The 16,754-nt window shown below is 39.9% G+C and overlaps 1 protein-coding gene across 2 annotated transcripts in view; it reads right to left on the reverse strand.

The window, feature by feature from the left end:
- Window positions 1-16,426, reverse strand: part of ZNF454 (zinc finger protein 454) — a 36,544-nt gene extending 20,118 nt beyond the window's left edge. The window contains exons 1-4 of one of the 2 annotated variants that reach the window (XM_036240819.1): window positions 16,353-16,426; window positions 15,304-15,406; window positions 13,693-13,819; window positions 13,202-13,291 (exon numbers count right to left, since the gene is read on the reverse strand). In XM_036240819.1, coding sequence (XP_036096712.1) covers window positions 13,202-13,291; window positions 13,693-13,819; window positions 15,304-15,336 — 250 coding nt within the window. In that variant the 5' untranslated portion in view covers window positions 15,337-15,406; window positions 16,353-16,426. The remainder of the gene's footprint in view (window positions 1-13,201; window positions 13,292-13,692; window positions 13,820-15,303; window positions 15,407-16,352) is intronic. The other variant, XM_036240820.1, reaches the window with a different exon arrangement.
- Between the last annotated feature and the right edge of the window lie 328 nt (window positions 16,427-16,754).

The following is a 16,754-nucleotide window of genomic DNA, read 5'->3' on the forward strand; positions in this document are numbered from 1 at the left end:
TGGGATTCATCCCAGGAATGCAAGGCTGGTACAATATTTGCGAATCAATAAATGTGATACACTACATAAACAAAATGAAGAATAAAAACAACATGATCATATCAATAGATGTCGTAAAAGCCTTCGACAAAATCCAGCATCCATCTGATAAAAACGCTCAGCAATCTCGGAATAGAGGGATCTTATCTAGACATAATAAAGGCCATATATAAAAGAACTATAGCCAACATCATACTCAATGGGCAAAAACTAAAAGCATTTCCCTTAAGAACAGGAACAAAACAATGATGCCTATTTTGCCACTCTTATTTAACATAGTACTGGAAGTCTTAGCCACAGCAATCAGACAGGAAGGAAAAATAAACGGGATCCAAATTGAGAAGGAGAATGTGAAACTGTCATTATTCGCAGATGGCATGATAATATATGTAGAAAACCCCAAAGACTCCATCAAAAATTTACTAAACTTAATAAATGAATTTGGCAAAGTAGCAGGATACAAAATTAACATCAAGAAATCAATGGAATTCTTATATACCAATGATGAACTCACAGAGAGAAACTGAAAAAACAATCCAATTTACCATCGCGGCAAAAAAATTAAGATACCTAGGAATAAACCTACCCAAAGAAATAAAGGACCTATTCACAGAAAACTACAGGTCATTAAAAAAAGAAATAGAGAAAGATATAAAAAAGCGAAAGTACATATCCTGTTCATGGATTGGAAGAATTAACATCATTAAAATGTCCATACTACCCAAAGCAATCTATAGATTCAATGCAATCCCCATCAAAATACCAATGACATAGTTCACAGAACTAGAACAAATACTTCAAACGTTCATATGGAACCAAAAAAGGCCTCGAATAGCCACAGCAATCTTGAAAATGAAGAACAAAGTAGGAGGGATCACATTACCAAATTTCGGGTTATACTACAAAACCACTGTAATCAAAACAGCCTGGTACTGACACAAGAACAGGCATATAGACCAGTGGAACAGAATACAGAACCCAAAAATGGACCCAAGGCAATATGCTCAATTAATATTTGACAAAGGTGGCAAAAACATACAGTGGAGTAAAGACAGCCTCTTTAATAAATGGTGCTGGGAAAACTGGACCGCTACATGCAAAAAAATGAAACTAGACCATCGACTTACACCCTACACATGAATAAACTCAAAATGGATAAAAGACTTAAATGTGACTCATGAATACATAAAAATCCTAGAAGAAACTGTAGGCAACAAAATTTCAGACATCATACGCAGCAGAATTTTCACTGATATATCCCCTAAGGTAACAAAAACAAAGGAGAAAATGAACACATGGGACTACATCAAACTAAAAAGCTTCTGCACAGCAAAAGATACAATCATCAAAACGGAAAGGCTACCCACTGTATGGGAGAGCATAATTGCCAATGATATACCAGATAAGGGGTTAATTTCCAATATATATATACAGTGCTTATACAACTCAGAGAAAGGACGACAAAGAACCCAATTAAAAAATGGGCAGAGGAACTAAACAGACACCTCTTCAAACAGGACATACAAATGGCTAAGAGACAAATGAAGAAATGCTCAACATCACTAATCATCAGAGAGATGCAAATTAAAACAACAATGAGGTATCACTTCACACCTGTCACAATGGCCACCATCAACAAATCATCAAACAACAAGTTTGGGTGAGGGTATGGAGAACAGGGGACTCTAGTACACTGCTGGTGGGAATGCAGACTGGTGCAGCCACTATGGAAAACAATATGGTGGTACCTCAAAAAATTAAAAATTGAAATTCCATTTGACCCAGTGATCCCACTGCTAGGAATGTACCCCAAGAAGCCTGAAACACCAATCAGAAAGAATATATGTACCCCCATGTTTGCAGCAGCACTATTTACAATAGCTAAGTTCTGGAAACAGCCCAAGTGTCCATCATTAGACGAATGGATAAAAAAGCAGTGGTACATATACACAATGGAGTACTATGCAGCTATAAGAAAGAAAGATCTCTTATCCTTTGAGACTACATGGAGGGACCTGGAAAGTGTCATTTTATTTGTTTTTGTTTTTTTTTTATCCTCACCCGAGGACATTTTTCCTTTTTTTGTTCAGGTAGAGTGGGAGGGAGAGAGAGGAACAGAGAGAGAGAGAGAGAAACATCGACGTGAAAGGAACACATCAAGTGGTTGCCACCCACACAACAGACCAGGGCCGGGGACAAACTGCAACCGAGGTACATGCCCATAGTGGGAACCGAACCCGGGTCTCTCAGGACCACAGGCCGACGCTCTAACCGCTGAGCCAAACCGGCCAGGGCTGGAAAGTGTCATTTTAAGCGAAACAAGCCAAACAAAGAAAGACAAGTATTATATGATCTCACATATTTGTGGAATATAATGAACATAATAGTCTGAGAAATGGGGTAGTCCCAAAGATGTGGATGTGGGGTACAGACTGACAAGCCCCAGAAGAGGGGGTGGTGGGGGAGAGATAAACCACAGAACTTATATGCATGTATGCATGAACAGTGGACATGGACAACAAACTTGGGATGGGGCAGGGAGGGAGGGGGAGGGGAGAATCAGTGGGGAAAAAAGGAGAAACATCTGTAACAAAAATTAATTAATAAAAAATAAATTAATTAAAAAAAAAAAAGATAAAAGCAATCCAAAGCTAGACTAAAATCTGAACAATTGAAAACTACAAAAGCAAATTAATGAACAGGTTAATGAGGAATAAAGAAATCATTTTATCAAAAGAATAAAATATTAGTAGCTATGTGTTTCAACTAGAGACATCAGGTATACTAAAATAAATGTAAAATTACACTCATAACTTTGTGTTTGCTATAATCATGTTACTTAAATTGTGTGAAGATTGTGGTATGCTAATTATAATAAAACATGAATGATATGGAAAGGTCCCCCCCCCAAAAAAAAAAAAAACAAGAAATAAAAAAAAAAGAAGCCTGAAACACCAATCAAAAAGATATATGTACCCCCATGTTTGTAGCAGCACTAAGGTCTGGAAACAGCCCATATGTCCTTCAGTAGACGAATGGATAAAAAAGCTGTGGTATATATACACGATGGAGTGTTATGCAACCGTAAGAAAGATCTCTTATCCTTTGGATGATATGGAGGGACCTGGAAAGTATGCTAAGTGAAACAAGACAAACAGAGAAAGACAAGTATTATATGATCTCACTTATTTGTGGAATATAATGAACATAACAGTCTGAGGGATCAAGTAGTCCCAGAGATGTGGACATGGGGTATAGACTGACAATCCCCAGAACATGGGTTGGTGGGGGAGAGATAAACCACAGAACTCATATGCCTATATGCACGAACAATGGACATGTACAACAAAGCTGGGGACAGGACGGCCAGGGAGGGGAATGGGGGAATCAGTGAGGAAAAAGGAGAAACATCTGTAACAAAAATAAATTAATCAAATAATAAATAAATAATAAAATAGTACAAATTGTCCACATGAACCTGGAAAAACTGAGGTACAAGTTAATATCTAAAAACTTCACTTAAATTTTATTGAATGTTTAGAGGCTTTAAAAAAAAAAAAGTACTATTAAAACTAATAGGGATAAGTAAGTTCAACTTCTGGTTGTGGTGTATTCCTAGTCACACAAAATGCAAAGAGCAGGCATTTTAGATGGGAAGGACTCACCAAATGCTTAACTAAAGGCCCACAGATGCCCAGTGGATACAAAGAGAACCACACCAGGAAATATTTCTTGGAAACTGCAGAACACTGGAGTAAAGCAGGAGCTCCTGCAAGTTTCTGAAGAGCAAAACAGGTCACAACTGATGCAGACTTAAAATGATTTGGTATATCATAAGAGCAGACTGAGGTCTAGAAAACCATGGAGCAATGTTTTCAAAATCCTGAAAGAAAAGGATTTCCAGTGCTGACTTATATATAGTCAAACTACCCAAAAAGTGTCAGGGCAGAAAAAAATTTACATTTACAGACATGATAGGCTACAAAAAAAAACCAAAACACCGAACTCCTGTATACGCTTTCTTAGGAAGCTACTGAAAGATATGTGCCACCAAAAGAAGGGAGCAAACAAAGCAGGAAGATGACAGGGACATGCAGCCAGCAATGAGGGGCTTTTCAGCCAAGATAAGAGCTGGGCACCAGCCACTCTAGAATGGAGCAGGTCACACAATCCAGAAGAGGCTTTACCAGGAGAATGAAACTTACATTGTGGAACGCATCTGCAAGTCTTGAGAAGAGATGCAGACAACTGAAAAAGGGCTAAGATTAAATTAAATTAAGCTACAAACCAATGAACATTGGGAACCAAATGCTGAGGAAAGCAAAAGTTGTCATAATTTACTACATAGATAAGTTTTGTGAATAGTGCTTAGGGATGTAAACACCGATTATTGCTCTGACCAAAACGACTCTACAACTCTACTGGAAACACAGGGAATGAAAAGGCAGTAAGATGCCTAGTTGGGGCAGTGAGTTTCACCCTCACGTTTTATAGAAGGAATTCAATAAATACTGTCTAAAACTGATCAAGAGGTAGCAATACAAACATGTTACTTGGAGACATGAAAGCAGATAGACCAAATAATCAGCTAAAAGAAGAGAAAGTGAAAGACGGGACAAGGGGCCACTTTTTTCATAATAAACACTGTAGTTTCATTAAACTAAATGCATGTATTAGGTCCTGACCAGGTAGCTCAGTTGGTTAGAGCATCGTCCCAATACACCAAGGTTGCAGGTTGATCCCCGGTCAGACCACATACAAGAATCAACCAATGATGCATAAGTGGAAAAACAAATCGTTATTTCTCTCTCGTTCTCTCTCTCTAAAAATCAATCAATACATTTTAAATGTATATATTATTTGATAAAATTTAATTCTAAAAATAAAAACAAACTCTAAAAAGTCAAAGGAAAGAAATAATGAAAAACAAAAATTAATGAACTGGATCAAGATAAAATAGAAAGGATCAACTAAGTCAAACATTTATCATTAGGATATATTACTAGAAGTAGGACCATGGGGTCAAATGGCAGTTCCATTTTTAATTTTTTGAGGAAACTCCACACTGTTTTCCATAGTGGCTACACCAGTCCGCATTTCTACCAGCAGTGTACTAGAGTTCCTTTTTCGTCATATCCTCACCAGCACTTGTTTGTAGCCATTCTGGCAGGTGTGAGGTGATACCTCACTGTCATTTTAATTTGCATTTCTCTGATGATTAGTGACTTTGAGCATTTGGTAATATGTGTCATGGTCATTTGTATGTCCTCTTTGGAGAATTGTCTATTCAGGTCCTTTGCCCATTTTTTAATTCAACTATTTGTTTAACTTTTGTTGAGTTGTATGAGTACTTTACATAGTTTGAAAATTAACCCCTTATCTGATGTGTCATTGGCAAATATGTTCTCCCATACAGTGGGTTCCCTTTTCACTTTGAAGCTAGTTTCTTTTGCTGTGCAGAAGCTTTTTAGTCCCATTTGTTCATTTTTTGCTTTGTTTCTCTTGCCCTAGGTGATATATTGGTGAAAATTCTGCTACATGAGATGCTTGAGATTTTACTGCCTACATTTTCTTCTAGGATTTTTATGGTTTCACAAGTAACATTTAAGTCTTTTACCCATTTTGAGTTTATTCTTGTGTATGATGTAAGTTGTTGGTCTAGTTTCATATTTTTGCATGGACCTGTCCAATTTTCCCAACACCATTTATTGGAGAGACTGTCTTTATTGTATATTCTTGCCTCCTTCATCAAATATTAACTGAGTGTAATGGCTTGGGTTGATTTCTGAGTTTTCTGTTCTGTTTCACTAATCTATATGCCTGTTCTTGGGCCACTACCAGGCTGTTTTAATTACAGTGGCTTTTTAGTATAACTTGATATCCAGTATTGTGATTCTTCCAACTTTGTTCTTCTTTCTCCAGTTTGCTGTGGCTATTTGAGGTCTTTTCTGGTTCCATATAAATTTTTGGATTATTTGTTCTAGATTTGTGAAATATGCCATTAGCTTGTAGTATGGACATTTTAATGATGTTAATTCTTCCAATCCATGAACATGGTATATTCTTCCTCTTGTTTGTATCTTCCTCTATCTCTTTTTTAAATGTCCTGTAGTTTTCTGACTATAGGTTTTTTTACCTCCTTGGTTAAGTTTATTCCTAGGTATCTTATTTTTTTGTTGCAATGGTAAAAGATTTTTTTTTTTTTTTTTTGGTTTCTGTTTCAGAGAGATCATTATTGATGTATAAAAAATGCCATTGATTTCTGGATGTTAATTTTGTATCCTGCTACTTTGCCAAATTCATTTATCGACTCCAGCAGTTTTTTGATGGCCTCTATAAAAAAAATCTACTGAAAAAGAAAACCTCTGACAAGACTTATACTGAAAAAAAAAAAAAAGTAAATATTATTAGAAATTCATGCTTTGACTCAACAAATACATACTGGGAGCTAGTGTTCTGGGGACACAAAAGCAAACAAGACCAGTCCTTCCTTCATGGATCTGAGGGCAGAAAGGATTATTTAAACAAGACACAGACAGCACTAGAAAAAAGATCATAAAGACTAATCATTTCTAGTTTATTAATTAAGGATTTCTGTTAGTAAATAAAAAGAAAAGTTATAGACTGAACTACATATTAACTGATAAAGTATTAGATCCCTGAATATATATAAAACTTGAGCAAAGAACATAAATATGTAAGTGATAGGACACAAATAATCAACATACAAAAAGATGTTCAGCCCAGCCAGTGTGGCTCAGTGGATTGAGTATCATCCCATAGACTGAGAAGTCCTGGTTCAATTCCCAGTCAAGGCACATGTCTAGGTTTTGGGCTTGATCCCCAGTAAGGTATGTGCAGGAGGCAGCTGGTTCATGTTTCTCCCTCACATCTCTATTTCTAACTCTCTCTCACTAAAAAAATCAATAAAAACATGCCCTGGCTGGTTTGGCTCAGTGGTTGGAGCGTCGGCCTGCGGTCCGGAGAGACCCAGGCTCGGTTCCCGCTGAGGGCACGTACCTCGGTTGCAGTTTGTACCCGGCCCTGGCTGGGTTGTGTGGGTGGCAACCACTCGGTGTGTCCCTTTCACGTTGATGTTTCCCTCTCTCTCTCTCCCTCCCACTCTATCTGAATAAAAAATGGAAAGAAAAAAATGTCCTCGGGTGAGGATTAAAAAGTCAATAAAAACATATTTCTTAAAAGAAGATGTTCAACTTCGCTAGTAAACTAAGAAATGCAATTTAATATCACAATGAGATACCATTTCTCAAGAATAGGACTTGGAGAATTTTTAAAAATCTGGAAGTTCCAAATTTTGACAAGAATGAAGGTGACAGGAACTTACATCAACTATTAGTATAATTTGGAACTAATTTAATCAACAATCTGGGAAAACCTAGTAAAGTTAAAGAAGCATATACTCTTTTTTTTTTATTTATCCTCACCCGAGGACATTTTTTTTCCATTTTTTGCACAGATAGAGTGGGAGGGAGAGAGAGGAAGAGAGAGAGAGAGAGAAACATCGATGTGAAAGGGACACATCGAGTGGCTGCCACCCGCACGACCAACCAGGGCCGGGGACAAACTGCAACCGAGGTACATGCCCTTAGCGGGAACCGAACCCGGGTCTCTCCGGACCGCAGGACGATGCTCTAACCGCTGAGCCAAACCGGCCAGGGCAAGAAGCATATACTCTTAAACCCAGTATTTCTACATGTATGAATACACTAAAGAAAGTCCAAAACAAGGCCCATGTGTATAAAAGGAAGTATATACATGAATATTCAGGTCAGCACTATTCAAAACAGCAAAAATTCTTGAAACAACCTCCAGGCCTATCAGCGAGAAAGGATAAATTAAAGGATAGTCGTTGAAGGAATATCAAAGTGCAGTTAACATCTCAACAAGAATTTAAAAACGAAAGTTGTGGAAGTGTATCTATAGAACAATACATATATATCAAGCTTTACAGCAAAAAAATTGTTCAGAACTATGGTTAATGCAGTAAAACCACAAAGAGCAGCACAGAGCTGCTAGGGAAAAATTCAAGCTAGTGGCTCTAGCCTGGGATGAAAAGAGGAAGGTGTAAAGAGGGGGTGCATACTGGGCTTCACATATGCCTCCATGTTCTGTTTCTAAAGCTGAACAATGGAGTATGAGTGTTATTTCTTAGTTCTTCAAACTGTACAAAAATATTACATATCTTCTTTTGTATCTAGGATACACAGCATTCAAAATATATTTATTTTAAGGTAAAGAAAAGTAAATGATAATGCTAAATGTAGAAATAAAATTATTTGTCAGACAAGTAAGTAAGAGCTGGTTCTCTAAAAGAAAAATCTCAATAAATTTAAGGTAAAAAATATGCAGGCAAAATTGGAAATGAGAAAGAGGATATCATATAAAAATGTTAAAATTATAGAGGCATACCATGCATGATTGTAAATGAATACATTTTACAGCTCAAAAAAGATTATTTTAAAGCTAAAGGATATGATGTATAGTTGATATAACAAAAAGAAACATAAACAAATTAGTAAATAAGAAATGCAACAAGTTATTAGCAAACAAATCAAATTAAGGGATCAAGTAGTTTTTCTTTAGGTTTACTGGGTAAATTCTGTGTAATCAAAGCTTTTATAGAGAAGGGGAGAAAACAACAGTTTGAGGGTCAGATGGGTTTCATGCTGGCTTCACCCTAATCCTGACTTGCCATGTAATAGTAACATTAAATGAGTCCAAATTAACTAACCATGCTAAGATTCAGTTTTCTGTAAACTGGGGTTAATCATACTTGCCTCACAAGTTGTAATTATTAAATGGGGCAGCTAACAAAAATTCCCAGAAGTCACCCAGCACAGTACCCTGCCACAGGGACTCAAACAGCTTTCTCCTCCTTCTAATAGCTCATGGCCCAGAGAAGAGAAAAACTAAGAAGGAAATTGTTCTATCAGAGGACATTTTCTTGTTACAAATAAGTGTCTATTCTAAACCAAGAGTAACCAGTGCAACAAAGGAAAAGGTCTAGATCCAGTCACTCAAAAATCAGAGATAAAACCTATCATGATTGTTCTATATGATTTTTTAAGTCCTAGACAGTCATTAAGAAATGAAACGGATGATTCCAAAATGGCAGCGGAGTGAATGGAAGCTACATAGACCGTCTCCCAGGACCAAACTGTAATTACAACAAAAACACAGACAAATCAGCGGGAAAAAGCAACAGAAAAGCAGCTTGCGAGGACCATATAACCAGGGACACTGACTCATTCTTGGTAGGATTGCAAAGGCATGGGGGCTGGGAGCTCACGGTCAGCAACTCAGCAGTGGCCTTAGCGGTGAGCAGCATCCTCGGGTTAAACTCCCAAGCAGCTCCACAGTGCAGAGCCGGGACAGAGGCTAAAATAGCCACAGCCACTCACCTTGGACTCCAGCAGAGAGAAGGCAGACTGAACTGGAACTGTGTGGGGACACTCAGGATTTAGAGGGCACACAGAGCTTTTGCTCAGTTGCAGCCACGCAGGACAGTGGCCATATTGATCCTTCTCAGGACTCTGGGGAGAGGCAGCAGCCCTCCCTTGGAGATCCAACCCCACCCTGGGGGCCATTGAAATGCAAATAGAGGCTTATGAACAACCAGCATCTGACCCACCCTCCGGAAATCCCCTTACTCTGAGCACCTGAGGGAGTTTTTCAGTCAACTGACAACCCAAAACTCTCCAAGTAACCTGGACTGCTAACCCCCAGGCAAAAAGATAAAGGATAAAAATACCATTCCTGGGCTAGCAACTCCAACCAGGAAAGTAAGACTTGACAGTACTGTTTAACGTGGGTCCTCCCTTGCTTATCTAAACCCAGGAGAGGGAGCCACAAACAGGAGAACACCAATATGCACAGGAAAATCGATGGCATTCTTATACACCAATGATGAACTCACAGAGAGAAACTGAAAAAACAATACCATTTACCATCACAGCAAAAAAATTAAGATAACTAGGAATTAACTTAACCAAAGAAATAAAGGACCTATTCGCAGAAAACTATAGGACATTGAAAAAAAAATAGAGGAAGATATAAAAAAGTGGAAGCAAATTCCTTATTCATGGATTGGAAGAATTAACATCATTAAAATGTCCATACTACCCAAAGCAATCTATAGATTCAATGCAATCCCCATCAAAATACCAATGACGTATTTCACAGAACTAGAACAAATACTTCAAAACTTCATGTGGAACGAAAAAGACCCCGAATAGCCACAGCAATTTTGAAAAAGAAGGACAAAGTAGGTAGAATCACAATACCAGATATCAGGTTATACTACAAAGTGACTGTAAGCAAAACAGCCTGGTACTGGCACAAGAACAGGCAGATAGACCAGTGGAACAGAATAGAAAACCCAGAAATGGACCCAAGGCAATATGCTCAATTAATATTTGACAGATGGCAAGAGCATACAGTGGAGTAAGGACAACCTCCTTAATAAATGGTGTTGGAAAAATTGGACAGCTACATGCAAAAAAACGAACCTAGACCATCAGTTTACACCCTACACAAGAATAAACTAAAAATGGATAAAAGATGTAAATGTGACCCATGAATCCATAAAAATTCTAGAAAAAACTGTAGGCAACAAAATTTCGGACATCATACATAGCAGAAATATTCACTGATACATCACCTAAGGCAACAGAAACAAAGGAGAAAATGAACACATGGAACTACATCAAACTAAAAAGCTTCTGCACAGCAAAAGAAACAACCATCAAAATGGAAAGGCAACCCACTGTATGGGAGAATATCATTGCCAATGATACATCAGATAAGGAAATAATTTCCAAAATATATAGAGTACTCATGCAACTCAACAAAAGGAAGACAAAGAACCCAATTAAAAAATAGGCAGAGGAGCTGAATAGACACCTCTCCAAACAGGACATACAAATGGCCAAGAGACATATGAGGAAATGCTCAGCATCACTAATCATCACAGAGATGCTAATTAAAACAACAATGAGGTATCACCTCACACCTGTCACAATGGCCACCATCAACAAATCATCAAACAAGTGTTGGTGAGGGTGTGGAGGGTGTGCACTGCTGGTGGGAATGCAGACTGGTGCAGCCAGTATGGAAAACAATATGGTGTTACCTCAAAAAATTAAAAATTGAACTTCCATTTGACCCAGTGATCCCACTTCTAGGAATATACCCTGAAAAGCCTGAAACACCAATCAGAAAGAATATATGTACCCCCTTGTTCATAGCAGCACTATTTACAATAGCTAAGATCTGGAAACAGCCCAAGTGTCCATCAATAGACAAATCGATAAAAAAGCTGTGGTACATATACACAATGGAGTAGTATGCAGCTATAAGAAAGAAAGATCTCTTATCCTTTGAGACGACGTGGAGGAACCTGGAAAGTATTATCCTAAGTGAAACAAGCCAAGCAGAAAAAGATAAATACCACATGATCTCACTTATATATGGAATATAATGAATATAACAGTCTGAGGAATAGGGTAGACCCAGAAACATGGAAATAGGGTACAGACTGACAACCCTCAGAAGAGGGAGTGGTGGGGGGTGGGAAGAGAGAAACCACAGAACTTATATGCATGTATGCATAACCAACGGACATGGACAACAAAGCCGGGAACGGGGCGGTGGGGATGGGGAGGAGAGTGTCAATGGGGTAAAAAAGAAGAAACATCTGTAACAAAAATAAAATTAAAATAAATAAATAATTTTTTTTAATAAATAAATAAATAAAAAGAAATGAAACAGTTGCCCTGGCCAGTCTTGCTCAGTGGTTAGTGCGTCGGCCCATGGACCAAAGGGTCACAGGTTTCATTACCATTTCGGGCCTGTACCTCAGTTGCAGTTTGATCCTCAGCTCTGGTTGGGGTCATGAATGAGGCAACCAATTAATGTGTCTCTCTCACATGATGTTTCTCTCTCTCTCCCTGCCTCTCTCTATCCCTCCTTCCCTTCCAGTCTCCCTAAAAATCAATGAAAAAGTATGCTCGGGTGAGGGTTAACCGAAAAAAAAAAAAAGAGAGAGAGAGAGAAATTAAACAGAAATAAGAAAAAAACAAAATGAATCCAATGAATATTTTAAGAATAAGGGAGAGTGATGAGAAGGGAATAAATATTTGGAAATGACTACCATTTCTTTATAGCAGCAATAAAAAAAAAAGAGGAGGTTGTACTATTCAAAAATAAAAATAAAACCTTATTGAAAAATGGGAGGAAACAGCTATAAATCTTATTGGGAAACATAAAATAAGACATCTATGTCTCACTGGCTAACCACTAATTATCCTTCAAGAGTTGGCTCAAAATTTGGAGCATCCAGGCAATGCAGAAATAAGAAGTGCTGGAACCGAGGGCTGTGAAAGGCACCTGGGAAGGAATGAACCACAACCGCCTGGTTTTTCAAGTCACTACCCACACATGATTATAAAGTCCCTTGTAGGCATCAACGTCCTTCATGTTCCCCACAAGTACAATAATGAACTAGTGTTAATGACAAATAAATGGAAGAATGCATTCATGATGTTAGAGTGGTAAGACAGTGAATGAATTTGTTTAATTCCCCCCCCCCATGTTTTTATAACACAGCTTGTGTAAAACAGAATGAAATATTAAAACAGTCCAGTGTGATGCTGCAGAAATTGGAGAGTAATTGTATGCTGGCTGAATGCACGTACTGTACATGTATGTGAACAAATTAGGAGGTGGTTGAAGAAATGTGCAATGTTTAGCTAGAAGAAGGGTGGCCTCAGGATGCACATGAATATTGGCCCATTACCATGAAGAAGCCACCCTGCTGTGTGCGACCCAGTGTGGCTCCTTCTCACTGAAGAAGTAGGAGCAGAGACTGCACTGTCAAATGTTGAACAGGACAATGGGACCTAGTGGGGGAGCTGCCCAGATTATATGTGAGGTCTTTTCCAAACCAGAGACAATTAATCTCAGAGAGGAGGGTCTAGAGAGCCACAAACTGCCAAAAGATGGAAGTGACACATGCATGCAGGGACAAATGTGGCAATAAGGCATTGAGATGAACAAAAGGGAGAAGATGCTCATTTCTCAGCCCACAGGCCTGGCACATTTGCTGAATTTCTCTCTATGCCTCCCACATGCAGGGTCTTACCCAGACAGAAGCCTCGCGAGGCGTCTTCTGGTGTCCATTCTTCCCCTTTTCCCAGCTGGCCAAACAGATCTGGTTTGGGTCCTAAGAGCCCTGTTTTTAAGGGGGGAAAAAATGGACCACATCTGTTCATGCTACAAAAAAAATAATTAGAAGGAAGATATCTGGTCCTCAGAACTTCCTGGAAAAGGTAACTTGATGGAAAGACCCAGGATAGAGATGAGTTCCCAGAGGATGAAAAGATGGCTCAGGCCTGATACACAACCTGTTTCCATGTCCTTCTCTCTGCCAAAGGGAGGAAGAATTGGACCCTCTGCTCACTCTAGGCTCCAAAAGAGTCCTGTGCCTGGGACACCGAGGATAGGCAGATCATAGACTTAAAAATAACATCTTCAGTCAGCCTGTGCCAAGCACAATCTGCTATGTGCTACCAGTTTAAGATCCCAGAGAGATGTCCACATGTAAAGATAAGCCTTTGGAGGCTCCCCACTTACCCAGTGAGACTAGGTGGCTGTAGTTCTCCAGCATCACATCCCTGTACAAGGCCCTCTGAGCAGGGCTCAGCTGTGCCCACTCATCCTGGGTGAAGAGCACGGCCACATCCTTGAAGGTCACTGATTCCTGTAACAGCAAGCCCATCCCTGTTGACTGGTGGCTACCCCTTCACATGGCATATTTTACATGCCTATTATAGGTCTACTGCATGGTAACCAAATTATGGCAGGCTTGTAAACACAATATAATTGTATGACACCCAACAATGAATTTGAGAAAAAGGGAAGAGAAATACCACAGTGGACTGGCACCATGGATACCAGTTGCACAGAAGAAGTGGTGCCTGAGATGGGTCCTAAAGGACAAGTCAGAAACTGGGAGCAGAAGGGTGAGTAGCTGATGAGCTGTGACTGGGTTGAACACAGCACCTTCAACCAGCTGTTCATCCCTTTCAATGATTTCTACCATAGATTCCTGCCTTGGATAGGCTTAAATGTGAAGGAGTTAGAATAATTTTACCAAACTCATTGGAATTTATATACTCAAATGAATGCTGTCTCCTTCAGAGTGCATTCCATACCCTTATTCTATAGGGACACTTCTACACACCTGGTTCTGCTCAAAGCCTTTTATTAAACTCCTGAAATTGAAAACATAACCTTCTCTAAAACTAAAAAAAAAAAAAAAAAATTGTAATTACAGTAGACATACAATATTATATAGTAATAAGACACTTATATAACTTATGAAGTGATCCCGCAGATAAGTCCAGTACCCACCTGGCACCATACATAGGTATTACAATATTATTGACTATATTCCCTGTGCTGTATACTTTACATCCCTGTGACTATTCTGTAACTGCCAATTTGTACTTCTTAATCCCTTCACCTTTTTCACCCAGTTCTCCAAACCCCTCCCATCTAGCAATTATCAGTTTGTTCTTTGTTTCTGTAAGTCTGTTTCTGTTTTGTTTGTTTGTTTTGTTCTTTAGATTTCACATATAAGTAAAATCATATGGTATTTGTCTTTCTCTGACTGACTTATTTCACTAAGCATATTACCCTATAGATCCATCCAAGTTGTCACAAATGGTAAGATTTCATTATTTTTCATAGCTAATATTCCATTCATATATGTACCATGTTTTTTTAATGAGTTCACTGGTAGGCAATATTCCTCTGAAGTAAAAAGCCATATGTCATATTATGAAAAAAGATTCCAGTAAATCCCACTTCCCCAAGAAAGTGTTCCTATCTCTCCTCTCAACTCCTGTCTTAGGCACTGCTTTAACCATTTTAGACTCCTAATCTTACTTGCTAGTGGAAGAATGCAGGTTTCTATTTTGGACCAGTCTGGGTTCCAGTTCCAGTTGTCACTTATGCGACCTTTAACAAGACCCTTAGCTTGGATGACACCCACTAGGATAAGTCTGACAAGATGAAGGAGGAAGAAAGTAATGACTGAGTCAGGTCTCTGACTGAGATTAGATGGGGAGAAAAACTCTGGTCAGAGAAAAGAAACATGCCCACACTCCCCAAACCTCTACATTCAAATATAAGGCAACTCAATGTGTGGAAGAGCACTCCACAGCAACCCCCACCACTCACCTGGACCATGCTTGGCAGGTGCCTGACAGCCATTTCCTCTTCTCTAATGAACCCTTTCAGGAACAAGCAGAGTAGGGCTCCTTAGGCAAACACTTCTACACACCTGTTATGAAGAGAGGACTGGATCAGAAGAAAGCACACAGCAGTCCACAGTGAGGCTATGAGCATTCACATCCTGAGAGTCCTCCAATACCCCCAGCCCTGAATTCTTAGTCCCTATCTGCTCCTGATTCTCTCTCCTTCTGAGATCACTTCTGCTGGCCCATACAGTAAAGGGAATCACTCACCATTCTGCCACACACACACACACACACACACACACACACTCTTCCTCTAGCACCTGAGTCAAATCCTCTGCATCTTCCCATCCATATCTTAAATACATTGACTTCTCTTTGAAATAAGCACTCTAAAGCCCTAGCTCTCACGCTTTCTACCCACTCCCAGGCCTTTGCCCTTTAAGTTACTCTGAGAGGCCCTAAAGAAACATCTCCTCACTGGAGAGCTACCTAATTCTGGGAAGGGAGTGAAGGAAGTGAAGGAGGGTCGTCTTCTTTCTCCTCAAAAAGCTAAGAAGGCTGGTTCCCCTCTCCCCACCCTCCACACCCCCTTCATTGTCAAGCTTCTCTCTGACCTGAGGCCTGTCCTCCTCTGGGGCCCATTTGGGTGACCTGGAGTAAAAGGTGGGCGAGCAGTGTATTTGTGTAGGGGAGGCGGGAAAAGAGGGAGGGAGTTAGGAATATGCTTCACATAACCCTTCAGCCTTCTGCTCTGCTGCCCTCTCAGAGAGCTCCACATAGGGCGTTCACAACCCCATTGGGAGCATCATCTACCCCCTGGCGGAAACGGGCTTCTGGGGGTCTGCTCTAAGATGCACCTCAGAAGCCCTGCCCGCATCCTTCTCTAAGGGCACCCGCAGATTCTGCCCAAAACCCAAGAGCCCACACCTGCTCGTCCCTTTTCTCTTTGGAATCAAACCTTAGCCACACAACCCGGGAAGTGTGGGACATTAGAACCATCCTCCAGAATGGACCATGACCCGGACCTACTGGGCTTTTATCTCCGTTTTTCTGCCCGGGTGCGACCACCCACAGCTGCTCCCGCTCTGCAGATGAGGTTCTGGTCGCCAGCTGGTTGCCGAGGAGACCCTTCTGGAGGCGAGATCACAATCGCCTCATTCACAGCAGAACACAAAGAGCTGGAGTCTGCAGCCCCCGTCTGATTGCGCTTGCGCATTGCCCTGGAATCCGCAGAAAGGATCCCCACAAATTCGAAGGCTGAACCGTTCTGCTCTTCGCGCCACTTTCCGTTAGGCAAATCCACCGCTGGGAGCACCGTTGGCACCGACGCGAGGCGGAGGAAAACACTGCGTTCTGGAGTAAACAAGGACCTGCTCCCTCATCCTTTGCTGGGTCCAGAGGCTTTCTGCACTGAAACTACATTTCCCAGAG

Source organism: Molossus molossus, unplaced genomic scaffold, assembly GCF_014108415.1.
Source record: "Molossus molossus isolate mMolMol1 unplaced genomic scaffold, mMolMol1.p scaffold_m16_p_4, whole genome shotgun sequence".
NCBI lineage: Eukaryota > Metazoa > Chordata > Mammalia > Chiroptera > Molossidae > Molossus > Molossus molossus.